The 19,851-nt window shown below is 33.4% G+C and overlaps 2 protein-coding genes across 3 annotated transcripts; one reads left to right on the top strand and one right to left on the bottom strand.

Moving 5' to 3' along the window:
• Positions 1 to 62: 62 nt before the first annotated feature.
• LOC106332787 (39S ribosomal protein L41-A, mitochondrial-like) lies at positions 63 to 997 on the bottom strand. The gene is made up of 3 exons (XM_013771281.1): positions 760 to 997; positions 576 to 640; positions 63 to 359 (listed from the first exon to the last, which is right to left on the bottom strand). Exons 1-3 carry the CDS (start codon positions 902 to 904, stop codon positions 297 to 299), a joined length of 273 nt encoding a protein of 90 aa, XP_013626735.1. The 5' UTR covers positions 905 to 997; the 3' UTR covers positions 63 to 296.
• Positions 998 to 14,233: 13,236 nt separating this feature from the next.
• Positions 14,234 to 18,688, top strand: LOC106327926 (isoamylase 3, chloroplastic). Of its 2 annotated transcripts, none has more exons than XM_013766247.1 (22): positions 14,234 to 14,463; positions 14,573 to 14,815; positions 14,901 to 14,988; positions 15,058 to 15,294; positions 15,414 to 15,518; positions 15,700 to 15,804; positions 15,886 to 16,020; positions 16,140 to 16,226; positions 16,319 to 16,370; positions 16,471 to 16,534; positions 16,657 to 16,756; positions 16,831 to 16,931; positions 17,016 to 17,067; positions 17,155 to 17,217; positions 17,297 to 17,386; positions 17,458 to 17,530; positions 17,605 to 17,684; positions 17,763 to 17,867; positions 17,949 to 18,047; positions 18,135 to 18,196; positions 18,272 to 18,383; positions 18,464 to 18,688. In XM_013766247.1, exons 2-22 carry the CDS (start codon positions 14,670 to 14,672, stop codon positions 18,572 to 18,574), a joined length of 2,067 nt encoding a protein of 688 aa, XP_013621701.1. In that variant the 5' UTR covers positions 14,234 to 14,463; positions 14,573 to 14,669; the 3' UTR covers positions 18,575 to 18,688. The 2 variants fall into 2 exon arrangements, with proteins under 2 accessions (XP_013621701.1, XP_013621700.1); XM_013766246.1 differs by having other exon boundaries at positions 14,234 to 14,494.
• The last annotated feature ends 1,163 nt before the right edge of the window (positions 18,689 to 19,851 follow it).

The raw sequence follows: 19,851 nt of genomic DNA, 5'->3' as shown, positions 1-19,851 counted from the left end.
GGTGTGTAGTAACAGCTTTGACTAAAATGAATCTGCGTTTGTAGCAAAACAAGTGGTGAAGATGACACTAATAAATCTCGGCACATTTGATTCCAATAACAAGAAGATGAGAGTTATATCTCTATGTTCATATCATAATTTTCTAATTCTGAAATGGTAGAGAGAGTAAAGATTAACCCAAAAGTTGTCATAAGTTGCTTAAGGTCCTTGAAGAAAATAAAGGATCATAAGAATACGAATTTCGCAACAAACGCACAAAGCTTATGAAGACTCGAAACATATTTCTTCCGACATGTTCACTTGGAAGCTTCAGTTGTTTTGTTGACCTCTATAGGGCACTGAGACACGTATGGTTTCAGCTGTAGAATACAAAAAAATGTTCAATCAGAAAACGTAAAACACACAACCTTAAAGCATAATAGGATGAAATTTGCATTGAACAAGATCATTAAGATCAGGATCACAAACCTAAGACTTGTAAAATGGATTCGCTAATGTTTGATTCTCATGTTCAAATAAGATTTAAGGTTGCTTTCTGAGCTATTTAATATAGAGGAATCAAAGAGAAAAGAAACCTTAAAGCCGGTGAGATCAGGGATTACGTAGTTTGGCAATTTATCAGGCTGCACGACGTATCCTCCTGCAAAACTTGGAGCAAAGAGTATGAAAACTAATCCTAAATACTTTATACTATGCATAAGTCATTGATGAATTTGCCCAACTATTGAGTAGATCAAATCTGGGAAGAAGTGGAAAAACCTTTTTTGGTGTGGAAACCAGTAGGTTTGCAGTTTTTGCCCTTGTAGAAGTCTCTTGGAGCTCGTTTGGGAGAGAGAATATCAAGTGAAGACGCTCTCTTTCTCCGGAATGATCTTCCAATCGCTGATAACAATCCTAGCGTCATCCCACTCGAAAATTCGAATCCAGATATCAATGTTGAGCAAACGATGCGGAAGGAGAGGAGATGAGAATAACGGCGTGGAGAGAGAGAGAGCACCGAGATTTATGGAAAAGGCCCAAACTTCAAATAATCAGCCCACTAACTGATATGCAAGCCCTTTTTTTTTAAGCAAGTTGTTGTCGAACTTTATTTCTATAAGTAGCCGGAAGAGCTTGCTCCAACAGAAAAGAGGCGTGTCTAAAACCATATTTTTGTCCACCGTCCGTTATTGTCGAGAATAGCTAGTAATGTCAAATGGGTGGGCTATAAATGGGTGGCCCGTGTCCAAATAGATATGAACCGAAATGGACAAGCCCATATTGAACCATAAATAATTTTTGTCCAAATGGGTGAACCCAACTACATCTATGGCCAAATTTGGGCTTAACCAGTTGGACAATGGGCGGCCCAATAGGATTAAATGTCTAGGGTTTGAGAATTGGGGAAAACACAATTTTTTTTTCTCACGAGTCGTGAGAGATAGAGAGAGCGCTTCTGCGATTCTTCTTCGATTCTTCTTTCTCATTTTCGATTCCTCTTCCTTGTGTTCGATTCGTCTTCCTCTTCTTCGTTCTTCTTTGGTTCTCCTTCGATTCCTTTGATTCTCCTTCGATTTCTGAGGCCAAAAACAATCATAATCCCTTCGATGACCAGAAACAAGCTTTTGTGGTTGTGGATCGAGTCAGCACTGGCATAGAAGCAAAACTAAAGGTTGAATTGATTAGTTCCCTAATTTTGGTTTGTTCTCGCACAAATCATGAAATGGTTAATTGTTCTCGATGAACTTTTCAGGTGCTGTGTGAACTTGTGTTCTTGAATTAGTTCCCTCTTTGTTATAAAACAATGTTATGAACTTGTGAACTGATGTATTTTCACTTTTCAATGCTGTGTGAACTTGTGTTTTTTTTATCACTTTTAACTTATCTTTTGAATTTATCTTGTGGTTTTTTATAACTTTGAAACATGAAGTTGAAAACACAGGTATATCATATTTATAAATCTTTTTAACTGTATGTGACAATTTTAAAATTGAAAAACTTAAAATTTTTTGCATCTTTAGAACTGAAATATATTGTTTACATTAAGTGGGCACATGGGCCGTCCATGGATAACCCAACAAATCATGGTCCTATTTGGTTATGGTCTCATTTGGACATGGTTCTATTTGGGCTTCGACCAAAAATGTCCAGCAAAAAAATGAAACCCATTCGGACACACCCAAACCCGCCCAACCCGCCCATTTGACATCTCTAAGAATAGCCAACCTGGAGTTGTCCTGCGGCCACAACGCTGGTGTCAGAACGAGAATCGACTCTGAAACCCTAACCTCCATCTATTGCTCGAGATTCATCTGTCGCATGCTACCCTCCCTCAAACCGGCGAGGAGAAGAAGTCGGACCGGCAAAACACACCACTGTGAACCGCCATCGCAATAGTGGATCCACCGACACCAGCTCTCTCTTCGTCAATCGAGACAAGGCTACACCCCAATGTCTAACTACCAGTCTCTGTAGGCCTATGTGTCATCCTCCAACCGGAAGAGCACACCTTTAGCAAAGTCGACCAAGGGAATTCTTGTAATATGTGAAATTTATGGGCTTGAGTCGGTCTTGAATTAAGTCAGGCCGTCTACTCGTGTGGGTGTTGAGCGATACCAAGGAAGATGTCTAAATCTTGTTCTGACTTCTGATTTTTTTAACAGCAATGAATTTTCTCAACCATAAGCTCCAAAATGCTCCATAATGCCCCACATTGTTCTAAAATAAGTATGGACCTAAAAATATTCTAAAATATACTCCAACCATATGAAATAGACTTAAAATAGACTTATATTATGGTAAAAACTGATAAAATTCATAGTATATCAATTTTCCCAAACTTATCATTTGCTTGCACTCAAGAAAAACATAGAATAATCATGTGAAAGAGATTTGGAAACGGATTGACTCACACAATTTTTTTAACTACTACCTTTACCTCTAAGATTTTGGCAAAATGCAAAACTGATTTCTTTTGGACTTCACTAGAAGACTGTTAAATGCATATCTCAAATAAATTCTATTCTATATACTCAAAGATCAGGTCAAATGTGAAAATAAACTCGTATAAGTAGATTTCTTTGTAGGTCAACCATTTTATTGTTTTCAAAGGTAAATACACAGACTTCACAAGAAGTAAACAGTGCAAAAATATATATTTGGCCAATTGCAAAACTAATATGTGCGTTGACTAGCAGACTGCAAATTAAGTTTACTCTTACATATAGAGAAGTCTGCTTTCACGGCAAAAATCTGAAAATGACGAAAACCAAGTGGTAGTTAATTTTTTCAGTGTAAGCTCGTTTCCATATTTTTCATTGTCTAAACTTTGAATATCAGCAAATAAAAATGTATTTTTGAGAATAAAATTTATGAGAGTTTTTAGATGAAAATGGAGAGGAAATCAAAGGAAATGAAGTTTTGTTGATGTAGAGTGAGAAGAGAAGAGATACAAATGCAATGGCTGAGCTTTAAAAGCTCAAAATTGGTTTCTACGGTGGTTGAAAAAATTGATTATAATAATTTTTTATAAATAATTTGAAAGGTTTAGGATATTTATAGTTTTTATGAAATTTTCAAAAACAAATGCAATTTTTATAAGTATTTTAAAAAATAAATATATATTGGAAGCAAATGGCAAAATATAGTAGACAAAAGGAGTTATTTTCTTATATCATTTCAAATTTTATGTCATTTTAAAATAAAATTAATTTCATATAATGTATTTAACACATGTTTTAAAATGTATGTATATATATATATTATCACAATTAAAATGTACAACTTATATTTAATAAAAATAATATAATATTTACAAATAATAATATCTAATATAATTGTAATACTTGCTTGTACATAGTTATATTTTAGTAGATTTTAAGTTTCTGTAGTTATACTGTGTAAAAACGAGATTTTGCAGTTGTACCAATAATTTTATACAATTATAGTTACTTTAATAAATTTTCACAGAATTTTTTTATCAAAAATATTATTTTGTTTGATACACCTAAATATAGCATTAAAATTTACACATTAATCATGAAAGTATATGAAGTTTTTGTAGAAGTGATATGTTTTCTCTCATCTACAAAAAATAATTAATTTTTATTTATAATTTGATATATTTATTATCTTTATTATAATTAATGTATATATATGTATATATATATATTATCACAATTAAAATGTACAACTGATATTTAATAAAAATAATATAATATTTACAAATAATAATATCTAATATAATTGTAATACTTGCTTGTACATAGTTATATTTTAGTAGATTTCAAGTTTCTTTAGTTATACTGTGTAAAAACGAGATTTTGTAGTTGTACCAATAATTTTATACAATTATAGTTACTTTAATATATTTTCACAGATTTTTTTTATCAAAAATATTATTTTGTTTGATACACGTAAATATAGCATTAACATTTACACATTAATCATGAAAGTATATGGAAGTTTTTGTAGAAGTGATATGTTTGCTCTCATCTACAATAAATAATGAATTTTTATTTATAATTTGATATATTTATTATCTTTATTATTTAAAAAAAAAAAACAGGTTTCAAATAATATTAGAACTAAGACAAAAGTCTTCGAAATCTGTAACAAAATAAATGATAACACCCTTGTTACTAATCTAAAAAAAACAATTTTATCCTTGATAGGTCCAATTAAAACCCCTTTGACTGATACAACAATCCAAAGGATCTGTTCACTTTTCACAACCGGAGTGGTTTCCACCACTAGGGTGACTGGTACTCACGGTGATTGTGGTTTTGATCTTCTGACTTACGAACCTCTTGCAGTAAAAAGATTACCCTCCACACAAAAAAAAATTCATTGGTTCCCATCATAAAGTCTGGTATCAATTGTTTCTTAAACATGATGTTCCTAAACAAGGACAACCCACCTCATGTCCTAGGCTTATGCACATTCAGTAGTTCAACACATGGTGCATCAGTTAAAGTAATTAAGGATCTGCGTTCATGTGAGAGGGAAGCCACAAGAGAAGGTCAGAAAGAGTGCACGTTTGTACCTGATTAAACGGAAAGATATTTGATATATTTATTATTAATATGAATATATTAATTAGAAAGATTAGCCAAGTGATATTTATTATCTCAATTGATATATTTATTATAAATATGATCAAAAAATATACTACATGCCTTTTATTAATAATATATCTATATTTGTAATAAACGTACCAAATATCCTTTCGTTCCATCAGGTAGAACATATGTGCTTTTTCTGACCTTCTCGAACGGGTTCCCCCTCTCTGAAACTCGGATCCTTAATTATTTTAACTGGTTTACGCACCGTATGTGGAACTAGTCAGTTTGCACAACCTTAGGATAGGAAGTGGGCTGTCATTGTTCGTAAAAATCGTGTTTAAGCAACAGCTCCTACCAGATTTCTGATGAAAAACAATGGATTTTATTTTATTTTTTGGTGGAAGAGTAACCTTTTTACTGCAAAATGTTTGTTAGTCAGAAGACCAAAACCACAGTCACCACGATGGTGGAAACCACTGCTAAGTTGAAGAGTGATCTTAGCATTTATAGAATAAGATCCGTTGGGTTGTTGTATCAATCAAAAGGGTTTTTATTGAACCTAGGGAGAATAAATTTGTTGTTTTCAGTTTAGTTAACAAGGGTGTTATCATTTGATTTTGTAACGGATGTCGGAGACGTTCTCTTAGTTCAGATATTATTTGAAAGATGTTTTTATTTTGAAAAATAATCATAATAAATATATCAGTTATAATTGAAATTTTTGTAGTTGAGAGAAAATATATCACTTCTAAAAATATTTTAATATACTTTCACAATTAATATGTGAATGTTAATGTTATAGTTTGGTGTATCAAACAAAATACAGATTTTTGAAAATTTGTTTCTATGAAAGTTTCTTATAGTAACTATATTCGTATAAAAATTGGTACAACTTTAAAATCTACTTTTTTACGCAGTATAACTAACAACACTTAAATCTGCCAAAATATAACTATGTAGAAGCAAGTATTACTATTAACTTAGATATTACTATGCGTAGATTATTTTTATTAAATGACAGATGCACGTCTTAAATCTCTATAATATTATTTGACAAGTAAGTTTCCTACGTGTCGTACTCACGTTAATTCTTACGGTGGTTTATTACGATGATACCCTTAATAAATCAAATATATATAATTATCATTATTAAATATTTATGTTATATTATTTTATTTTTACTTTATTTATTTAGGTTTCCTTTTTATTTATTTTTTCAAATAACCTATATAATAATTTTTTAATAAATTTTAAAACGAAAATATCTTTTATATATAGTGTAATTCATAATAAGGAAAGTTCACAAAATAATCATGATTTTAAAGTAAAGAGATAATCTTCCCTTTTAAAAGATAATCTTAAACAACATAATACATATTTTAAAATTATTAAGCATTTTATTTAAATCAATCTTTTTTCAATTATTAGAAAATCATTTAAATAACATAAAAAGATATATTTAATGAATAAAATTTAATTTAATCTTTCTTTTCTTATTTAAGTTCCTTTTATATTTTTCAAATAACTTATATGATAAAAATATATTTAAAAAACCTAAAATGAAAATATTTTATATATATAATGTGATGTCATAAAAAGGAAAGCTTAGAAAAATAAACTTGATATTAAAGTAAATAATTAATCTTCTCTTTTAAAATTTATCGGTTATGTTTTTATGCAACTTTGTACCTATCATCACTTTATGTTTGAAAATTAACATATACAAACTTACTAAGTAATCAAAAATATATTTATACATCTCATATGAAAAACCAAACTAATACAATGAATACAGTTAATAATTAGGTTGAATTAGATTAGAAATAGTTTTACTTGAATTTGATGGAATATATGTAACACAATACACCCACAAAATGAGTAATTAGACCAATCCAAAAACTTTATATAAACTCAAAAATTAAATAAAAAATTATATATTTTGTACATATAAATTATGGAATGACTCGGCATATTACTAAATCAATATGAAATTGTCAAATAATATTATAAATATATTAACCAACTATTAAAATTAAGTATTTTGTATATATATGCATAAGGTGTCAAAAGACCAACATTTTTATATTTATTTATATGACTTTGAATCGATCAACACTTTAGTGTACTTTTACTATTTATTTCTCAAAATAATGTATATTAAATGATACATAATCTTGCTAGAATATATTTACAAATCTAAGACAAGAATCAAACTACATGAAATAACAAAATTAATCCAAATTTTAATCTGTGTAACAAAAATATTTTAGTTGAATCGGAAAAATAAATGTTATCTAATATATCCAAATAATAACCAAACAGTCGAGATATTATATATCCCAAATTATACATCTAATTGACTTAATAAAATAACATACTTTTATTTTAAATAAGCCATGCATTTTGATTACAATATAAATAACATAATAATTAAAAATTAAAAACAAAATATTAATAAATTATTATAATATATTTATTTTATAAATATTTATACCCGTGCATAAGCATGAGAAAATCACCTTGTGTGATAATATATATACACACATATATGAAAAATCTATTTAAATAAATTATATGCAATCAATTTATTTTTTAAGTTATTTTGTCCCAATAATACCAAATAAACCCAGTAGTATAAAAAATATTTTTCACCAAACAATCATCTAGACATTATTTGAGAACTGATTTATTTATTGCCATCACCATATTCATTATCACCTAAAAAATGAATGGCTTTGAGAAATTATGACATGACATCACTTAATTGTTGGCATGTAAAATTTTCGTTATAGTTATTCATATCTTTGGTAAGATTTTTAACATGGAAATAACTAATAGCTCCTACATCAACCATTAAAAAAAATTCTTTAAAAAAAAAAAATTTTGTCATGATTTTTGAAATATAATAAGGAGATTTTGCAAAAATGACTCAAAACAAAAAATCAAATGCAAAACTAACTCTTACTATTTTGAAACTTTCATTTGTCTCATTCATCCTATTAGTTCAGATTATTCACGAAAATGCCTTTAATTTTTTTTTTAAATGCTTGTTTTATTCAATCATCCTCAACTTCATATTTTATTTACAATATTGTCATTGTCATCAATACACCAACCACCACGAACAACCAAGTTCAAGCTCTAAATGCACCTAAAATAAACATCTACATCCTCATATTCTTATTTGTTACACACACAAATCATTTCCCTCTCACTTCCTCTTTTACTTCATCCCAAAATCCCAACTTTTTAATTTTAAAATTTATAAGCTTATTAGAGTTACTCAAGTTCATGATTCTTAGTCAAGAACGAGTGGATAACTTTCATTAAAAACTGATGTATACTTGAACACATGAACCTCATTAGATCTAAAATGATTTTTGAATTTTTTTTCTTCAGATTTGTTCGCTAGAAGATTTTTGTGCAAGTTTTCTCCAACAAGTAGACTTACACGGAAGTCTTTTGGTCAATGCAGATGTTTGTTTTACAATTGACTTTATGTGTGTCTTTTTTATAGAAAGTATTCCAATTTTTCTTTGTTAACAAAAAAAATCTTGAAAATACCATGATTTTTTTCAGATTGCCTAAAATGACTTGCAAGAACCTCACCTCAGCAATGGTGAACTTCTGGTGGAACTCAACGGAAGATAAGGGCAAAATTCATTGGCTTAGTTGGGACAAACTATGTATTCCTAAAGAGCTTGGAGGAATGGGTTTTAAGGACATTGAAACTTTCAATCAAGCTCTTCTGTCCAAACAAACATGGAGAATTCTTTCATCTCCATCTTCTCTTTTCAGTAGGTTCCTCAAAAAAGTAGATATTTCACTGAAAATTATTTTCTATCTACAACTCTAGGATCTCGACCTTTGTTTGCATGAAGAAGCATTCTACATGGTAGAGAACTGTTGATAAAAGGACTCAGACATATGGTTGGAGATGGTAGGTCACTCTAAGTTTGGCTAACCCCTTGGATAGTTGATGGAGACAGGATGCGCATACCACTCATGAAGAACATAGTAGCTGATCTAAATCTCAGAGTAAGTTATCTCTTGTTGGCTAATTCTCATCTGTGGAATCAAAGACTGCTTGATGATCTATTTTACTCACAAGACAAAGAAATCATTCTCAAGATCAATACATTTATTTCCTCACCAGACGTTTACATTTTGAACCACTCTCGTTTGGGTGACTTGATATACCATGTATTTTACCAGTTTTTAATCATGGTATATAAGTGTTTTAGAGTCTTTTTTTGTGACAAGTGTTTTAGAGTCTATTTACTATGCTTTGGAGTCTTTTTAGAGTATTTACAAGTTCAGGAGTGTTTTGGAGCAATGTGGTGATTTTGAAGAATTTTAGAAATAAAGTTAAACGAAACTCGTAGTTGCCAATCAAACCAGCCGAGAGTCGACATCAGAGTCAAACATCGATCGACAAACATCACATGTCGTCGATTGACAGCGAGGTGCGAGAAGCGGGTCGATCGACAATGAGGCGCGAGAAGCGGGCTGCATGTCATGGCCGACTTATAGCCCAAGTTCCACAACAATTACAGAACTAACCCTGGCCAACTTTAACCTAATATTTATGTGATCTGCCATTGTCTTAGGCAACACGTGTTTTTCCATACTTTCATAATTTTCACAGCAAACATTTTAGGTTTTTTAGTAGTTTGGAGAGAAGATCCAAGACTCCTTCGGAGCTTTGTATTGGAACTTCAATTTTTCTACTCTATTTTATTCTGTTTTTTATTCAGATTATTGTCATGTCTTACTTGATCATGTATGAGTATTTCACTTGTTAGATTTAGAATTTATTAGGGTTATGAAGGATTAGCCAAAATTATAGAATTGCTAAGGTGATAAATATCTTTCAAGGAATTGTTTGTAATGCTTGTGTTCTAGAGTAGCTAACTAGAACCATGATTTTTGGATTGTGGACAACTACGACGGTAGGTCCTTCACCAGAATAGATTCCCTTGAGCTAGGATTGTTAGAAACAAGTGATAGCTGATTTAGTTAAGACTAGTGAACCTATCGATCAACTCGCTAAAGATTACCTAAGGAAACATCGACAGACGCTAACTCAATAACATTGATCGACGTTCGATCCGTATCAACAAGCGACAACTGAAATACTGGACTTAGTCAATAGGATTGATTCACAGCGGAAGCTGGAAAACTTTCTCATAAGAATTTGAGTTCGAGGATTGATAACCTAAGTATTCTATATCACTATAATCCTGATTATCTGAAACCCTAGATTTAAACGCTTTCTCATAAATGTTTACAACCTCAAACCAACCAACTGAACAACTACCTTGTTCACCATGCTATTTACTGCTTTCACATATTTTCGTAGTTTAATCACGACTGATTAGGATCTATTTTGTGTCCTTGATCCTTGTGGATTCGATCTCTAAGTACTACGAGTGAACCTCTTATTTAAGAGAGTTGAAGTCACTTTTTGGAATAATTTGAGTGATAATGATATCATGAATACTCTGTGAAATCAGGATATTGGTTGGCATAAAGAGAAGCCAAGAAAGAAGCGTTTGTCAATAGAGGGATACTACCATCTTTGAATGGTATGAAAGATTGCATTTGGTCTCTGGATAAGGCTTCAAAAATTAAAATATCTCTCTGGAAGTTCGTCAGTGAAGCTATACCAGTTGTTGATAACCTCATTGACAGAAGTATGAAAACTGATATTCGTTGTCAGATTTGTGATCTGGAGGGTGAATCTTTGATGGAGCAGAAGCAACGATAAACCTCTCAACCAAGGGGTTATGGAATCACGCTAGGGACCTGTCAGCTCAGCCAAAGGATTCTAGGGAATCCTCGCTTGGGAATTGCTTCTGGATTGATGTATCTAATCAAATCAATACAAGGGATAGATAATACTATTCTCCCAAAAGCCAAAGCTCTTTATTAATCAAATCAAAACTTAATACAACTTTAGGCTTAGATGATTATTTATAACAAATCCTTAAATCTATGAAAACCTTAATCTTAATTAAAATAGGAAAACTACTAAAATATAGAAAATATAATAAGAAGTAATTATCTATGTAAACTAATGAATAATAAAGATATTTGGATAATTTCCAAATATCTTGCTGCATCAGGTCTCGCCGACCAAGAAAGATTCGTCCTCGAATCTTCAACCGATTTTTCCACGTAGGATGCTGCGCAAAATCTTCACAAGTCGAATCTGCACAAATCTTGCACGAGCCGAATTCTTCATAGAACCGTTTCTGCACGAATATTGCACGAGCCTGATTATGCTTGAAGTCTTCAGCATAAACAAGATTTCGCCCTATTTTTGCACGGACTAAATTATCAAAACCGTTTTCTTCATAAACATCATAGATTGGATCTCCTTTGTAGATCTCGTCATCTTCATAAACGTCGTAGATTGGACCACCATAGATCTCTCGATAGATCTCATGATATTCTCTCTCTCGAGAAAATGACTTTCGTCCACGAAAGGATAGAGATTGCAACTGGTAATCAACATGACATCCAGAATCGTTCTTCGATTAGGAAACCAAAGATACGCAGCTCTGATACCACCTGATGGAGCGGACAAATACGTTGAACGGTCGATCAAGGAACCTTTAGGGTTCTTAGAGACCTGTTCTTGGATCAATCAAGAGTTTCTTTCGATAGCTTCTTGAGACCAACTTACTGCTTGATGAATTTAATCAAATCGAACAAGGTATAAGAACTTCCTGCTTGATGAATTTAATCAAATCGAACAAGGTATAAATCAAAACAGCTAGTTTATTAATTATCAAAGTCTGAATACAACTTTAGGCTTAAATGCTTAATTATAACAAATGCTTAATTATAACAAATCCTTAAATCTATGAAAACCCTAATCTTAATTAAAATAGAAAAACTAATAAAATATATAAAATACAATAAAAAGTAATTATCTATGTAAAATAATGAATAATAAAGAAATTTCCAAATATCTTGCTGCATCAATCTTTAAATTCTTTTTGTTTGCACCATTGCAAAACAAACTTGGGCAGCTAGCAATTTCCCTCACCCTCCAAACGGTTTTGATCATGTTTATGTCTACTCCAACATTTTTTTATGTTTTAAATACAAGGAAGAATCAACTCACCCGGAAAAAGATCAGAAGAAATGGTTTTTGGATTCTATGGTCAATATGGAAAACAAAATTCATTTTTCTTTGAAGGAAAACTTGCTTTGGAACCATTTTTCATTAGGGCAATCTATGAAGAAGTTGACCACTGGTTTCTCATTAAGACAATGGAAAAGCAAAAAAGAAAAAAAGTCTTCGAAAGAAAAAAGAGGATTATCTTTGGTTGGAAAGCCACCACTAATCTCTTGGCTAAAGTGTGATACTGGCTTTGTTTGGGATAAAGCTAGACATCAAAGCGGAGCTTAATGGATTCTCCGTAACAGAGAAGGTAAAGTCTTATTACATGGCATGCGATCTTTCACTGGGATCTATTGCAAGCGTGATGCATCATTTTAAAAGCTGGATTTGGGCCATTGAAAATTTGAAAACTCTCCATTACAATTCTATCATTTTTGCTAGTGATGATCATCATATGATTGGTGCCATTTCTAAACCAGCTGTCCTGCACGACCTTTCGGATTGGAATGTTGCAGTTTGATTGTCATCATAATATCAAAGGAGCAAAGCGTATTGCTGAAAGTGTGATCAAGGAAGTATTAGCGTTTTAAAAAAAAAAACAAACATCTATCTCACGTGACAGTCACCCCAATGACAAAAGATATTTTCCCGCAAAATGACAAACAAGAAAATCCCCAGAAGAAAAAATAAATAAAAACAAAGAAGGGAAATCTGTTTTTTAGAGCAAAAAAATGTTAACTATGTCCCTTTACACTAATTTATACTACTTTATGTCATATTAGACTAATTTTTTCTAAAATGGCAGTAATGCCCTTAAAATTGTAATTTTTTAAAAAAATATATATATTGAGTTCGACAAGGGGGATCGATCGATCCCACTTTACAAGTTATAGTGGATCGATCGATCCCGATCATTATTCAGAACAAAAAAAACGCGAAATATATACTGATCGACCTGGTCCATTTCACTCGATCGGCGAAGGTCGATTTACACAGATCGACTGATCTGTAAGAATAGATCGATCGATCCCGTGCCGAGGAAAGAATCCCAAATCGATTTTTTTTGGTTTTGTATGATTATATCCGGATTGATTCCCACTTGATTTGAACCGACCAAGCATGATTTCAACTCTTTAAACTCGATTTCTCTGGGATGAAAGTGAATATTCTCAAATATTCTCAAATATTTGAATTTCTAAAAATAGGAATTTGAATTTCTAAAAATAGGACACGCCTCTTCAAGAATGTTCCATCGACAACAACCAGTAGCACTCCTTTGAATTTGAATTTCTAAAAATAGGATATTTTTCTCTGGGTTGAAAGTGAATATTCTCAAATCGATTTGTCGCTTTTTTTTGTTCCTTTTTCGTTTTAAAAAAAATAAAAAATCGATTTTAAAATTTTAAAATCGATTTTTTTTTAAAAATATAAAAGTGAATATTCTATAATATTTTGTTTCCATATTTTTAGGAACTGATTTCTTATCCGTAGAATACAACTAATATGTAAAAATTAGTTTCTACAGTTTTTTAGAATTATAGTAATGTTTAGAATTTGATTTCTACATGTTTTACTGTAGAAGTCGGTTTCTACTTGTTTTAGAATTAGATTAATGTGTAGATTTTGATTTCTAAGAATTTTAAAATGGTAGGTTAAGCATAGAATGTGTATTCTACATATTTGTAGAATACTTCTATTTACGTAGATCACGTATTCTAAACATTGTAGATTCAATGAAAAAAGTAGATTTCGTTTTCTACTTCGTAGAATGTCATTTCTACTTTTTTTAGAACATAATCTGAAATTTATAATTTTAACTTTTTTATAACTGGAAAATATACCATTAAGTTCATATAGGTATTTTAACAAATATTACTATTTTTCTAAAAAAATTTTGTTTGTAAAACTATTTATTAATATTATTTTCATAAATATTAAAGGGTATTATAGAAAAATATGACACAAAATATAGATTAGTCTAAAAGACATAATTACTATTTTTTTTGCTCTAAAAAACGGTTTTCGCAACAAAGAATAAAGGAATACACAAGACGCGCGCTCTTCCGTTCACGTGACAGTCACCCCAATGAACGGTTCTCCTCCATTCTCGAAACTCTTTTTTTGTTTCTCCCAAAGTCCCATCCATCACTAACATCTATCTCACTTCCAAGTATCAATCAAAAAAAACAATCTCACTCCGATCATCGAATCAAAGAGAACCGATGCTCGCCTCGCCTGCTTATTCCCGCGCTGCTTCCAGTTTCCCCCCGGCGCTCCACTCCTCTGGTAATGTCTTCACCGGCTTCATTCCCATGGGGTTAGTCAGTTACAGCTTCCCTCACTTCGAATCGAAATCGCGATCCGAAAATCACAATTCTGATTTGAATTTGAGCAGGAAAGTGACCGGAGCTCCGGTTTGTACCCGTCGCTCAACGCTTAAGGTCACTTGTCGACGCGCACGAGAACGCGTGATAGAGGAAGAATCATCTCAAATGGCGGAAACTAATAAACAATCCTTCAAAGTTTCCTCTGGCGAGAAGTCTCCTCTTGGTGTCTCCCAAGTTGACAAAGGAATCAACTTCGCTCTCTTCTCTCAGAACGCCACTTCTGTCACACTCTGCTTATCACTTCCTCAGAGGTTAAAAATCATATGTTTTGTTTCTTGCCAATGTGATGTCTCAGCTTCTTGATTTTAAAGTTTGATTGTCTTCTTTGGTTGATAGTGATGAGAAGGATGATGTGGATGTTGTGGAGTTGGTTTTGGATCCCAGCGTAAACAAGACTGGAGACACGTGGCACATTTTTGTTGAGGTAGTATTCCTTTAGACAATTCGTTTCTTGTTGTCAGTCTTCTCATGATTTTTTTGTACGTTGTGATAGGATTTGCCACTCAGAAATGTTCTTTATGGTTACCGTGTTGATGGTCCTGGAGAATGGAACCAAGGGCATCGCTTTGACAATAGCATTCTGCTTCTGGATCCTTATGCAAAGCTTGTTAAAGGCCGGAGCTTTTTTGGAGATAGTAACCAGAAGTTTGCTCAGTTCTATGGAACTTATGACTTTGAGACCTCTCCATTTGACTGGGGAGATGACTACAAGTTCCCTAACATCCCCGAGGTACGAATTTCATTTGCCCTTCTTCTGCTAGTTGTTGCACGATTCTGTTTCTGAGCTAATTTTGATGACTCTGGTCTACTGTTTTTTCAATTCTTTTACCATCGGTCACTGTATTGCAGAAGGATCTTGTTATTTATGAAATGAATGTTCGTGCTTTTACTGCGGATGAGTCCAGTGGGATTGATCCATCTACAGCAGGAAGTTACCTTGGTCTCGTTGAGAAGGTAATCAATCATATTCTACCTCCGAAGTATGATGATATGATTGCATTATCTGTTGAGCAGAAGAGCTAATAGCACGAAATACTCAATAATTTATCAATATATTGAGGATAGGTTTAATCTGGTTGTATGTTTATATGCAATGTTTATTTATATCTCACTTGTAACTTCTTTCTGTTGAAAGATACCACACCTTCTGGATCTGGGTATTAATGCAGTGGAGCTATTGCCAGTCTTTGAGTTTGATGAACTTGAGCTTCAGAGGCGTCCTAATCCTAGAGATCACATGGTAAGCACAAGTCTAATACTTGTATACAGGAGTGTGATTCTCCAATGCTTCCACAAGCTAAAAGAGTTTTTCGTTTGCTAGGTTAACACATGGGGTTACTCGACAGTTAACTTTTTTGCTCCAATGAGCCGTTATGCTAGTGGCGAGGGAGATCCTATTAAAGCTTCCAAAGAGTTTAAGGAAATGGTCAAAGCCTTACATTCTGCTGGTATAGAGGTAAGCAAGCAACGCTCTTTGTTTTGCCCCCTTTTTTCCTTGGAGCCTCTAATCTCTTTTTACTTAACTTATGTAACTGATGATTCTTCAGAAATATTCTTACCATTCTTTTTCTGCAGGTTATTTTGGACGTAGTTTATAATCATACCAATGAAGCTGATGATAAGTACCCTTATACCACTTCATTTCGTGGCATAGACAATAAGGTGAGTCATAAGAGTGGTGACTCTCATCTGAGTTTATTAATGAATATTATCTTGATATTTGGAGCTCTAAACTGTGTGAAATCTATCTGCAGATTTATTACATGCTTGATCCAAACAACCAACTGCTTAACTATTCCGGCTGTGGTAATTTTATTTTTGAAGCGTATACAGGCTTGACTTTTGAAAATTCGTGCTTCAAATTAATAATATAACCTTCAACATCTCTTTTGTTTTCTGTTTTCAGGAAATACACTGAACTGTAACCATCCTGTTGTTATGGAGCTAATACTAGATAGCTTAAAGCACTGGTACGGAAAAAATCATAATGGATCAAATAATGGACCAAATATCCTGAAAATAGATATTTCGTTGGTTACTTCACATAGTCAATCACTCTCTGTTCTGCTTTCTTCTCTTTTTCTAAACGTAGGGTCACGGAGTATCATGTGGATGGTTTCCGATTTGATCTTGCTAGTGTGTTGTGCCGGGACACAGATGGATCTCCACTCAGTGCTCCCCCACTCATAAGGGTAAGTTGATTGTGTATTATCAGATATAATGGTAGCCGTAAGCATATTCATTTTGAAATTTCTTATTGAATCAGGCAATCGCGAAAGATTCTGTTTTGCCAAGATGTAAAATAATTGCAGAGCCTTGGGATTGTGGAGGATTATATCTTGTCGGGAAGTTTCCAAATTGGGATAGGTAACAGTTTTAGCTTAGATTTCCAAATTGTGATAGATTCAGGGATGGATTGTGGAGCCATGGTTTTTTTTTTTTCAAATTCAGGTGGGCTGAGTGGAATGGGATGTACAGGGATGATGTTAGAAGATTTATCAAGGTATACAACGATGGACTTTTGTTCATCTGGTATATAGACCAATGATGTTAGAAGAAGACTAACACTCTTATGTTACACAATTTTTAGGGTGACTGTGGTATGAAAGGAAGCTTTGCTACTCGGGTTTCAGGATCTTCTGATCTTTACCAGGTAAGATCCATTCAAGTAATTGATTTTTATTTGTAGGTTTCATGAGATCATCGCAATTACTCGCTTCTCTTATATATAGGTTAACCAGCGGAAGCCTTACCACGGTGTAAATTTCATAATTGCGCATGATGGATTCACATTGCGAGATCTTGTAACATACAATTCTAAGGTACTTTTGATATTCTCATGTAATGATGTTAATGAGTCTATGCCTTAACATATCTCTTCTGTAATTTATAGCACAATGAAGCCAATGGAGAAGGAGAAAATGATGGATGTAACGACAATTATAGCTGGAACTGTGGTTCGGAAGGTACAATTTATAACTTTATCACAATCGAAGTTTCTTGGTTTTGGTATTCAAGTTTATACTCTGTTTCGTGACAGGAGAAACTGGTGATGCTCACATCAAGTCCTTGCGTGTTCGACAAATGAAGAATTTTCATTTAGCTTTGATGATTTCTCAGGTAAAAACTATTGCCAACATACTCTGATATTGTTTTTTACAATCTTATATGAGACCGACCCTTGATCAATGATATCAGGGAACACCAATGATGCTAATGGGAGACGAATATGGACACACCCGATATGGTAATAACAATAGCTACGGACATGATACTGCTCTCAACAATTTCCAGTGGAAAGAGGCAAGTCTTAACATCTCGCGGTTGTTATGGATTCTCCCCTGTAACTGTTGTATCATGTCTTGCTTCTTTTGAAAAATCCAGCTCGACACAAAGAAGGAGAGCCATTTCAGGTTCTTTTCAGAGTTGATCAAGTTCCGACATTCACACCATGTACTCAAGCACGAAAATTTCCTCAGCAAAGTAGTTAATCGTTATCCTCTCGTTTACAATGTATTCCTTGAATCTTTGTGTCTCTACTCTTATGTGTAATGTGTCTTTTGACTGAAGGGCGAGATTACGTGGCATGAAGATAATTGGGACAATCCTGAGAGCAAGTTCCTAGCTTTCACGTAATTGACAAAGATGTCTCATTCTTTGTATTATCGCTTCTAACTATTTAATAAGTATATGATTGTTTTTTGTAGGCTCCATGATGGTGTAAGCGGCCAAGACGTCTATGCGGCTTTCAATGCCCATGACTACTTTGTCAAGGCTCTGATTCCACTGCCACCGTCGGGAAAGCAATGGTTCCGTGTGGTAAGTGTTTCTTTCTTTCTTTCATCTTCTTTGGTTCTCTGACTTTTCATGACCGACTCAGTTGTCATGTTTTGCACCAGGCTGACACAAACCTCGAGTCACCGGATGATTTTATAAAGGAAGGTGTGGCAGGCGTGGCTGAGGCATACAATGTGGCTCCATTCTCTTCCATCCTTCTCAAGTCCATGTAAAATAAAGCACATCCTTGTAAAAGATCCTCAAGTGTCTATTTGATTAATATGTAAAATTCTAAAATAGACGACATTTCCAATCAAAAGATACAATATATACATTTATATATCGAATCACTACTATATAAAATAAGCTATTTTTGGAGCTTCTAAGGGGTGCCACGTCGGATGAAAATTCATGACCAACTAAAGTGACAGGTCATCGCGGACTTGCCAATAATGAAATAACTTGGGATGAGCAGATCGCGTGCTTCAGCCCAATAATTAAGTTAATCTGCAGCCCACCTTTACCAAACACTCATGGCCCAAACAAAACACTACTGGCCCAATGAGGACACATGACATCAACATAAATAATACGGTACTTTTGTTTCTGGTGAGTTTATTATAGGGGCCCGTATTGAAATTTAAATTAACTCATTTCTAGATAAGACTTACCTTGGAAACTCCGACGTTTCATAAGCTATTTTCCCGTAAAAAAATTTCATCTGTTCATCTCTCAGGTCACACAAAATCTGGAGACGTTATGAAAACAGAATCATGTAGAATCGAAGCATCGTCTTACACGAAACCATTAACTCTCTCATTCAATTTCTCCCACTATGTTTGATTTTAATTATCCTTTCAGTCACCTTCATCGTAAATCCCTAATTTTCTTCAATTATAAATAGGGATGCAAAGTACTCAGAATCTTACTGCTTCACCAGATTCAACCATGCCTACTACTTCCTTACCTACACAACCTTCAACAATGGCTTGACGGTTGATTACTAGGGGAGCAGTTACGTCATCAACTCAGCCAAAGACTTCATCTGTGGATCATGGCGGCATAGCCTCTAACTTCTCCAGATCACCATTGTTTAACTCGCAGCCGCCAGCCGCTAGCTGCAGACACGGATGCAAGCATCCGAGATTGCAGTTTTAACGGGATCGATCGTGTACAACAGCAAAGGATACCTCTTGGTGGTGCAGCACAACATGAAAGATGTTTAAGGTGGACGAAGAGAGTGGGACGGCGAAGCTTGTGTTGCTGGATGGAGATTTTATTGCGGCGGACGGGATGGCAAGGAGAGGGAGAGAGGTACGTTGTGAGGCCAGATCGAAAGTGTAAATACGGACGTGTCAACAAAGCCAGAAAAAATGTTATTTGTGTATTAAAGTTAAGGTAAATCCGTAATTGTCATTACTTCATGGACAAAAGAAGCCTCTTTTAAAACCTTCATGAACTCAAAAAAATCAGTGTGAAAGCAAATTTGGAAATGTGCTGGCTAGAGTTA

Source organism: Brassica oleracea, chromosome C3, assembly GCF_000695525.1.
Source record: "Brassica oleracea var. oleracea cultivar TO1000 chromosome C3, BOL, whole genome shotgun sequence".
Lineage (NCBI taxonomy): Eukaryota > Viridiplantae > Streptophyta > Magnoliopsida > Brassicales > Brassicaceae > Brassica > Brassica oleracea.
This window is presented reverse-complemented; position numbering and strand designations above follow the sequence as displayed.